This window comes from Cetorhinus maximus, unplaced genomic scaffold, assembly GCF_964194155.1.
Source record: "Cetorhinus maximus unplaced genomic scaffold, sCetMax3.hap1.1 HAP1_SCAFFOLD_1465, whole genome shotgun sequence".
Lineage (NCBI taxonomy): Eukaryota > Metazoa > Chordata > Chondrichthyes > Lamniformes > Cetorhinidae > Cetorhinus > Cetorhinus maximus.
The window spans coordinates 24,494-34,783 of NW_027597406.1; the positions used below are offsets into that span (position 1 = coordinate 24,494).

General features: G+C 55.0%; 1 protein-coding gene across 1 annotated transcript in view; it reads right to left on the reverse strand.

Annotated features, from left to right (window-relative positions):
• LOC144676259 (von Willebrand factor A domain-containing protein 5A-like) overlaps positions 1-9,491 on the reverse strand; it is a gene marked incomplete at its 3' end in the record, with an annotated part of 32,851 nt that extends 23,360 nt beyond the window's left edge. Inside the window, exons 1-4 of the mRNA XM_078536738.1 lie at positions 9,399-9,491; positions 6,938-6,987; positions 1,918-2,120; positions 1,521-1,743 (exon numbers count right to left, since the gene is read on the reverse strand). Coding sequence (XP_078392864.1) covers positions 1,521-1,743; positions 1,918-2,120; positions 6,938-6,980 — 469 coding nt within the window. The remainder of the gene's footprint in view (positions 1-1,520; positions 1,744-1,917; positions 2,121-6,937; positions 6,988-9,398) is intronic.
• Between the last annotated feature and the right edge of the window lie 799 nt (positions 9,492-10,290).

Sequence of the window (10,290 nt, forward strand, 5' to 3'; positions counted from 1 at the left end):
ATAAAAACAAAAGTGGCCGGAAAAACTCAGCAGGTCTGACAGCATCTGCGGAGAGGAACACAGTTAACATTTCGAGTCCGTGTGACTCTTCAACTGAGCTAAGGAATGAGAGAAATGAGGTGAAATATAAGCTGGTAGAGGGGGGGTGGGACAGGTAGAGCTGGATAGAGGGTCGGTGATAGGTGGAGGCCAAGGAGAGACTGCCAAAGAAGTCATAGACAAAAAAGGACTAAGGGATGTTGACGGTGGTGATATTAGCTGAGGAATGTGCTGATGGGGACATTAAGGGTAGAAAGCAGGACGAGCTAGGGACAGATAGCAGAGGGGGCAACCCCAAGAGAAACTATTTCCCCCACCCCGGGTGGGCGAGTCGATGACGAGCGAGCGAGCGCGACTTAAGAATGAGCGGCCGCTCCGGGGAGAGGGGGTCCATGTGGCGCAGGGAGTAGCTTCCCACCCTCGGGGGCCAGAGGGTCCGGGTTCTCGAGTCCCACCTCCGGACTTGACGGCCAAGGAAGGGGGCGTCCGCGACGAGGCCGCGCAGGTCGGCCGTCGGCCCGCGAATCCCAGCCGGGTGTGCCTGACGGCTGAATGGCCTCCTCCTGTTCCTGTGTAACAGGCCTCGAGGGGGCTGAATGGCCTCCTCCTGTTCCTGTGTAACAGGCCTCGAGGGGGCTGAATGGCCTCCTCCTGTTCCTGTGTAACAGACTCGAGGGGCTGAATGGCCTCCTCCTGTTCCTGTGTAACAGGCTCGAGGGGGCTGAATGGCCTCCTCCTGTTCCTGTGTAACAGGCTCGAGGGGCTGAATGGCCTCCTCCTGTTCCTGTGTAACAGCCTCGAGGGGGCTGAATGGCCTCCTCCTGTTCCTGTGTAACAGGCCTCGAGGGGGCTGAATGGCCTCCTCCTGTTCCTGTGTAACAGGCCTCGAGGGGGCTGAATGGCCACCTCCTGGTCTCGAAAAAGTCAGTGTCAGTGCAGAGCAGGGGTTCCCAGACTGTGGGTCACGACACACCCAGTGGGGTCATGGGATGAGCAATGGGGGTGTTGAGTGCGGAGTCAGCAATGGCGGAGGCTATGGAGTGGGGACCCAGATTTGACGGTTCTGGGATCGGCTATAAGGACCCTTTAAACGCGTGTATTTTTTATTCGGCTGGGGCCTAATCCAAAAGACCGCGGAGGCCTGATTGCTGGCTCCAACAGAGCCTGTAAAATGGTCTTGGTCACTTCTTGTGCCTGTAACCCTGCTGTTTGAACCCCCATCCCACTCAATAAATCATCACCACACCATCCAGCCCAGCCCCAGCACAATTTTCACTCTGGGAGCGCACCAAGTGCGAATCCGTAAACTGGGGTCACAACGAGAAACATTTTGCAAAGTGAGGGAGCTTTACTCTGTATCTAACCCCGTGCTGTACCTGTCCTGGGGGTGTTTGACCCTGACCCATCCTGCCTGAACCCCCGCCCCACCACACACCCACCACCCCCCCAAACCTAGCATAGCGTGAGTTTTGGAGCCTCACCTGCCGGTGTGTAACGGGGGTTGAGGACAGCGGGCAGGACAAATCTCACAGCTCCGTCGGCCTCGATCGCCAGTTCCTGGACAAAGGAGAAGGAGAGGCTGGCGTTCTGAGCCGGGGGCAGGTTACCCACCATGCAGGTGAAGATATCGCTGCTGCTGCTGTCCTCCTCCAGCAGAAAGGCCTCGTGTCCAGCGGAGATGGCATCATCGTACTCGTCCTTGGCCTATGGGTGTGGGGTGGAGAAAAAAAAGAACAAGCTCCTCTTAGACACACCAACTCCCCACCGAAACCCCAACCTGTCCTCATCCCACATTGCGCTCCCCCCTCCCCCACTGTTCCATCCCCCCCACGCCCCCCCCCCACCCCGCCCGCCCCCCACCACCCACCAATCTCTCACTTTCTCTTTCTCCTTAATCTCGGCCACAATCCTCTTCCCGTCCACCGTGGCCTGGAAGTGGTAGACGGCAGCATCTCTGTCCATGGGGAAGACGAAGACGGCCTCCACGGGGTTGGTCTCATCATTCCTGTACTCCAGTGAGGCAGTGACGTCGGCCACAAAGCCCTGCACCTCCACCGCCACCGAGATACTCCTCAGGGGGACTGCAACAGGAGAGAGAACAGCACGTGAGGGGAGGCAACGCTGGGAGCGAACAAACCTAATGCATTCTCATACACTCTCATTGAATAAGATCCCAATGGATCCAAACCCCTTCCCGTTCACTCCCACTGTACACAATCCCAATGGACCCAAACCCCTTCCCGTTCACTTCCACTGTACACAATCCCAATGGACCCAAACCCCTTCCCATTCACTCCCACTGTACACAATCCCAATGGACCCAAACCCCCTTCCGTTCACTCCCGCTGTACACAATCCCAATGGTCCCAAACCCCTTCCCGCTCACTCCCACTGTACACAATCCCAATGGACCCAAACCCCTTCCCGTTCACTCCCACTGTACACAATCCCAATGGACGCAAACCCCTTCCCGTTCACTCCCACTGTACACAATCCCAATGGACCCAAACCCCTTCCCATTCACTCCCACTGTACACAATCCCAATGGACCCAAACCCCTTCCCGTTCACTTCCACTGTACACAATCCCAATGGACCCAAACCCCCTTCCGTTCACTCCCGCTGTACACAATCCCAATGGTCCCAAACCCCTTCCCGCTCACTCCCACTGTACACAATCCCAATGGACCCAAACCCCTTCCCGTTCACTCCCACTGTACACAATCCCAATGGACGCAAACCCCTTCCCGTTCACTCCCACTGTACACAATCCCAATGGACCCAAACCCCTTCCCATTCACTCCCACTGTACACAATCCCAATGGACCCAAACACCTTCCCATTCACTCCCACTGTACACAATCCCAATGGACCCAAACCCCTTCCCATTCACTCCCACCGTACACAATCCCAATGGACCCAAACCCCTTCCCGTTCACTCCCACTGTACACAATCCCAATGGACCCAAACCCCTTCCCGTTCACTCCCACTGTACACAATCCCAATGGACCCAAACCCCTTCCCATTCACTCCCACTGTACACAATCCCAATGGACCCAAACACCTTCCCATTCACTCCCACTGTACACAATCCCAATGGACCCAAACCCCTTCTCGTTCACTCCCACTGTACACAATCCCAATGGACCCAAACCCCTTCCCGTTCACTCCCACTGTACACAATCCCAATGGACCCAAACCCCTTCCATTCACTCCCGCTGTACACAATCCCAGTGGATCGAACTCGGGGAGAGAGACTGCGAGCTTCTTAAGCAAATTGATCTAGGGAGTGACAAGGTATTGGAGGTGTTGGCAGGCTTAAAAGTGGACAAATCTGCAGGTCCGGATGATTTGTGTCCCAGACTGCTGAGGGAGGCAAGGGAGGAGATCACAGGGACTCTGACCCAAATTTTTAATTCCTCTCTGGCCACAGGGGAGGTGCCAGAGGACTGGAGAACAGTTAACGTGGTTCCACTATTTAAGAAGGGTTGTAGAGATAAGCCAGGGAACTACAGGCCAGTGAGTCTCACGTCAGTGGTAGGGAAACTATTGGAGAAAATTCTGAAGGAGAGAATCTATCTCCACTTGGAGAGGTAAGGTTGATCAGGGATAGTCAGCGTGGCTTTGTCAGAGGGAGGTCATGTCTAACAAATTTGTTTGAACTTTTTTGAGGAGGTGACCAGGTTTGCAGATGAGGGTAGTGCAGCTGATGTAGTTTATATGGATTTCAGCAAAACCTTTGACAAGATCCCACATGGGAGACTTATAAAGAAGGCAAATGCACATGGGATACAGGGTAATTTGGTGAGGTGGATTCAAAATTGGCTTAGTTGTAGGAGACAGAGGGTGATGACAGAAGGATGCTTTAGTGACTGGAAGCCAGTGTCCAGTGGCGTACCACAGGGATCTGTGCTGGGTCCCCTATTATTTGTCATTTATATAAACGACATAGATGACTATGTGGGGGGGAGGATTAGTAAGTTTGTGGATGACACAAAGATTGGCTTGATGGTTATCAGTGAGGTTGAGTAGTCTTGGGCTACAGGAAGATATAGATGGGATGGTCAAATAGGCAGATAAGTGGCAGATGGAATTTAACCCTGAAATATGTGAGGTGATACATTTTGGGAGAAGTAATTTGACAAGGGAAATATTCGATGAACGGCATGACACTAGGAAGTTCTGAGGAACAAAGGGACCTTGGCGTGTGTGTCCATAGATCTCTGAAGGCGGAGGAGCATGTTAGTGGGGTGGTGAGAAAGGCATATGGGACACTTGCCTTTATCAATTGAGGCATAGATTACAAAAGTAGGAAGGTCATGTTGGAGTTGTATAGAACCTTGGTGAGGCCACTGCTGGAGTGCTGTGTGCAGTTCTGGTCGCCACATTATAGGAAGGATTGTGATTGCACTGGAGGGGGTTCAGAGGACATTCACCAGGATGTTCTCTGTGATGAAACATTGAAGTTATGAAGAGAGGTTGGATAGACTTGGGTTGTTTTCGTTGGAGCAGAGAAGACTGAGGGGTGACCTGATCGAGGTGTACAAGATTATGAGGGGCATGGACAGGGTTGGATAGGAAGCAGCTGTTCCCCTTGGTTGAAGGGTCAGTCACAAGGGGACATAAGTTCAAGGTGAGGGGCAAGAGGTTTAGAGGGGGTGTGAGGAAAAACATTTTTACCCAGAGGGTGGTAAAGGTCTGGAATGCGCTGCCTGGGAGGGTGGTGGAGGTGGGTTGCCTCACATCCTTTAAAAAGTACCTGGATGAGCACTTGGCACGTCATAACATTCAAGGCTATGGGCCAAGTGCTGGTAAATGGGATTTGGTAGGTAGGTCAGGTGTTTCTCACGTGTCAGTGCAGACTCGATTGGCCAAAGGGCCTCTTCTGCACTCTGTGATTCTGAGATGTCAACCTGGTAAGCTATAACACAGGACTACTTGCATGCCAAACAGCATAAGCAGCAAGTGATAGACAGAGCTAAGTGACCCCACAAATGGATCAGATCTAAGCTCTGTAGTCCTGCCACATCCAGTTGTGAATAATGGTGGACAATTAAACAACTCACTGGAGGAGGAGGCTCCACAAATATCCCCATCTTCAATGATGGGGGAGCCCAGCACAGCAGTGCAAAAGATAAGGCTGAAGCATTCGCAACAATCTTCAACCAGAAGTGCCGAGTGGATGATCCATCTCAGCCTCCTCTGGAGGTCCCCAGCCAGTCTTCGGCCAATTCGATTCACTCCACATGATATCAAGAAACAGCTGAAGGCACTGGATACTGCAAAGGCTATGTGGGCCCAATATTCCGGCAATAGTACTGAAAACTTGTGCTCCAGAACTTGCCGCGCCCCTAGCCAAGCTGTTCCAGTACAGCTACAACACTGGCATCTACCCGGCTATGTGGAAAATTGCCCAGTTTTGTCCTGTCCACAAAAAGCAGGACAAATCCAATCCAGCCAATTACCGCCCCATCAGTCTACTATCCATCATCAATAAAGTAATGGAAGGGGTCATCAACAGTGCTATCAAGTGGCACTTGCTTAGCAATAACCTGCTCACTGATGCCCAGTTTGGGTTCTGCCAGGGCCACTCAGCTCCTGGCCTCATTACAGCCTTGGTTCAAACATGGACAAAAGAGTTGAACTCCCGAGGTGAGGCGAGAGTGACTGCCCTTGACATCAAGGCCACATTTGACCGAGTGTGGCATCAAGGAGCCCTGGCAAAACTGGAGTCAATGGGAATCAGGGGGAAAACTCTCTGCTGGTTGGAGTCATACCTAGCATGAAGGAAGATGGTTGTGGTTGTTGGAGGTCAGTCATCTCAGCTCCAGGACATTACCACAGGAGTTCCTCAGGGTAGTGTCCTCGGCCCAACCATCTTCAGCTGCTTCATCAATGACCTTCCTTCCATCATAAGGTCAGAAGTGAGGGTGTTCACTGATGATTGCACAATGTTCAGCACCATTCGCGACTCCTCAGGTACTGAAGCAGTCCATGTCCAAATGCAGCAGGACCTGGGCAATATCCAGGCTTGGGGTGACAAGTGGCAAGTGACATTCATGCCACACAAGTGCCAGGCAATGACCATCTCCAACAAGAGAGAATCTAACCATCACCCCTTGATGTTCAATGGCATTACCATCACTGAATCCCCCACTATCAACATGGGGGTTACCATTGACCAGAAACTGAACTGGACCAGCCATATAAATACTGTGGCTACAAGGGCAGGTCAGATGCTAGGGATTGTGCGATGGGTAACTCACCTCCTGACTCCCCAAAGCCTGTCCACCACCTACAGGCACAAGTCAGGAGTGTGATGGGATACTCCCCCCACTTGCCTGGATGAGTGCGGCTCCCACAACACTCGAGAAGCTCGACACCGTCCAGGACAAAGCAGCCCCGCTTGATCGGCACCCCATCCACCAACATTCACTCCCTCCACCACTGACGCACAGTGGCAGCAGTGTGTGTACCATCTACAAGATGCACTGCAGCAACTCACCCAGGCTCCTTCGACAGCACCTTCCAAACCCACGACCTCTACCGTCTAGAAAGACGAGGGCAGCAGACGCACGGGGAACACCACCACCTGGAAGTTCCCCCTCTGAGCCACACTCGCCGTCCCGACTTGGGAATCTATCGGCCGTCCCTTCACTGTCGCCGGGTCAAAATCCCGGGGAAACTCCCTCCCTGACAGCACGGTGGGTGTACCTACACCACAGGGGACCGCAGCGGCTCAAGGCGGAGGCCCACCCACCGCCACCTTCTCAAGGGGGCAACTCGGGCTGGGCCATAAATGCTGGGCCCGGCCCAGCGACGCCCACATCCCGGTGAATGAAAGCTTTTTAATAAATAATGCAGGCTCCGTGAGACCAGTAACTGGGCGACCCCTTACCTGGAATGTTCTTCGCTGTCAAGAGTCCGCAGGGTATTTCCATGGTGCAGCTGGAAGGTGAAAACAGACGTGAATAGCGCGGGCGTGGAATCAGGGCCCTGCCCTGGTCTGTTATGCTTCTAACTCAACTGCGTGGAGAAGCTCGGACCGAGCCCTGATTCGCTTCAGAGCATGGCAACACCAGGGGGAAGCAAGGCTGTGCTGCCAAGCTAGTGATCGCGAGTGCTTTACTGACAGAGAACGTGTTTGGAGGCTGCAGGGGGATCGTCGCTCGTTCCCTCGGGCCTCAGGGCCAAATTGTCAGGCACCCCCACCCACCCCCCACTACCAAAGTCCCCGTAGGCCCTTCCTGCTCTGAATGGGGCCTCAGTACCCATTGTACCCGCCCCAACCCTACTGCCCCACCCATAGCTGGTACCAGCCAACTCATCACAGACTCGGTGGACGGTGGGTGGTTGGGGTATGGACAACCTTAGCTTTTTCCTGCCCGGCGTGTTGGCCTCGGCAGCCTGGGGGCCCTGAGTTGTAACGTGACGGGAGCCAGACGAAGGCGGCTGGGTGGGGTCCACCCCGCCACGGGGGTTGTCGTACACACCGTCGCCGGCGTCTCCTCAGGCTCCGGGGTGTCAGCCGCCCCACCCCACCCCCCACCCCACCACACCAAAGTTACACGCAGTCCCCCAGCGCGCCGGGGTGGGCCCCCCGGACATAAACCGACTGAGGCGTCTCCCGCGTTGCCTGTCTGGCCGCTGGGGGGGGGGTGGTCTTTCTCCCCGTGGCGGGACCGTCTGGAGGCGCCCGGGCTCGTGTCCCGCCGGAGTTTAGGAGGGCGAGTAGGCGGCTCGATCGAAACCTTTCGAGGTCCCTTGGGGAGGGGGGTTTCTTGACAGGGCGGATGCGGAGAGGATGTTTCCTCTTGCGGGAGAATCTAGAATTAGGTGGGGGGGGGTGGGGGGGGGGGGTCACCGTTTAAAAATAAGGTGGGTGGCCCATTCAGGACGGGGACGAGGAGAAATTTTTTTCTCTCAGAGAGCGGCGAGTCTTTGGAAATCTCTCCCTGGAAAGGCGTTGGGAGCGGAGCCTTGGAATGTTTTTTTAAGGCGGAGCGGGATAGGTTCTCGATAAGCGAGGGGGAGGGTGTAAGGTTATTGGGGGTGGGGAGGTGATAGGTTATCGGGGGGTGGGGAGGGGGGGTGGTCGGCGTGAATGTGGAGTCGAGGTCACAGTCAGATCGGCCGCGATCTCATTGAGCGGTGGGGCAGGGCTCGAGGGGCCGAGTGGCCTCCTCCTCCTCCTCCATTTCCATATGTACACCCGTACATGAGCGTCTCTCCTTCCCTGCGAGTTTATTTGCCACGGGGAGTGTCTCTCTGTAACCGGGAGGGGCTCTGTCTCCGGGGAGGGTGGGGCGGGGGGAGGTGGGGCGGGGGGGGACGGTGAGAATCTCTCTGCAACCAGGTAGCAAAGACCCCGGGCATCTCATAGGTTAAATCTCCAAAGAATGTTTTACCTTCACTCTCTGTCTCTGTCTCTCTCTCTCTCTCTTGCTTCCCTCACTCTCTGTGCAATCTCTCCGTGCAGTTTAAATCCCACCCTTCCAATGCAGCTCCCGCGTCCTCCTGCTTTTTACTGCTGATTCACTCCCCTGAGCTGAACCCGGGACATCAGCCTCTCAAGGGCAGAGAGCGTCTCTCAGCCCCCAGCACAGAGCTTTCTACAAACAGGACTCAGCGGGCGGTTTCAGTTCACCATTTCCTGTTTCCCAAATATAGGTCATTTCCTCAAGAGTGTGCACGATTGTGTGTGCGTGTGATGTATGCCTTGAGTACACATGGCTGTGTGTGTGCGTGCGTGTGCGTTTGCGTGTGCGCGCGCGTGTGCGTGGGAGATTCCTGTAGGAATCTCATTTTGGGATTTCTCCCCTAATCAGCAAGGATTGCCGTATTTGCTAGGCTATAAGGCACATCAGGATTTTACAGAGAAAAATACAGGGGGCCGGGTGGGAAGAAATATTTCCGGGCACGCCCGCCGGTATTTAAAACGAACATTAACCAACGCAGGACAACGACTACGATGCACCGGGAGGGAGTCTTAACCCAGACGCCGCCCCCCCGCCCCATCCCCAATAAAAACAGTGCTTCGTCACTGCTGTCACCCTCACCGTCGCGGGCTTTCTCCGGACGGTTCCGTCGTCTTCACCCCGTCCGCTCCCGGGCGCGGCCGGGGCTGCCTTTCCTTCGCCCGTGCCCTTGGCCGCCCCGCCGGTGTCCGCCTGTGACTCGGAGCCTCCGCCCGTCCGGTCCGAGCGGATACGGTTAACTCCCACGCCGCCGTCCACCAATCGGAAACGTCGCCGGTCGTTATCTAGTGCTTCTTGGGCCTCACTATATTTTAACCCCTTTGTGCTGAGCCCCGTCGGAAATAGTCGAGAGGTAAAAGGGGTGAAAAAACTGAGGCTGACGCAAGAAGTAGGCCGTTCGACCCAGCGAGCCTGTCCCGCCATTCGATGCGATCGTGGCTGATCTGATTGTGGCCTCGACTCCGCCTTCCTGCCTGTCCCTCACCCCACCCCCCCTCCCCCATAACCCTCGACTCCCCTCGTCGATCAAAACTCTGTCTAACTCGGCCTCGGATATAGTCAGTGACCCGGCCTCCGCCGCTCTCTGGGGGGAGAGAATCCCACAGACTGACCCCCCTCCGAGAGAAGAAATTCCTCCTCGTCTCCCTCTTCAATGGGAGACCCTCCCCCCACCTTATTTTTAAACTGTGCCCCCCTCGTTCTAGATTCTCCCCCCCACCACGAGGGGGGAAACATCCTCTCAGCATCCACCCTGTCAAGTCCCCTCTCGCCCCCCTCAAGATCTTATCTCTCAATAAGATCCCCTCTCATTCTTCTAAACTCCAATGGGCACCGGCCCAACCTGCTCAACCTTTCCCCATGAGACAAACCCCCCCCTTCATCCCGGGAATCGGCCGAGCGAACCTTCTCTGAACGGCTTCCAATGCGAGTGTGTCCCTCCTTAAATAAGACCACCAGGACTCTACGCAGTACTCCGGCTGCAGACTCACCAATGCCCCATCCAGTTGTAAGCATGACTTCCTTACTTTTGAACTCCATCCCCCCTTGCCATAAAGGACAACACTCCATGCGCCTTCCTCATTACTTGCTGTACCTGCATGCTGACTTTTTTGTGATTCATGTCCCAGGACACCCAGGTCCCTCTGTACTGCAGCGTTCTGTAGTCTCACTCCGTTTCAATAATACTCCGCCGGTCTCCTGGCTCCTGCCAAAGGGGACAAGCTCACATTTTCCCCATGTTATACTCCACTGGCCAGCAATTTCCCCACTCACT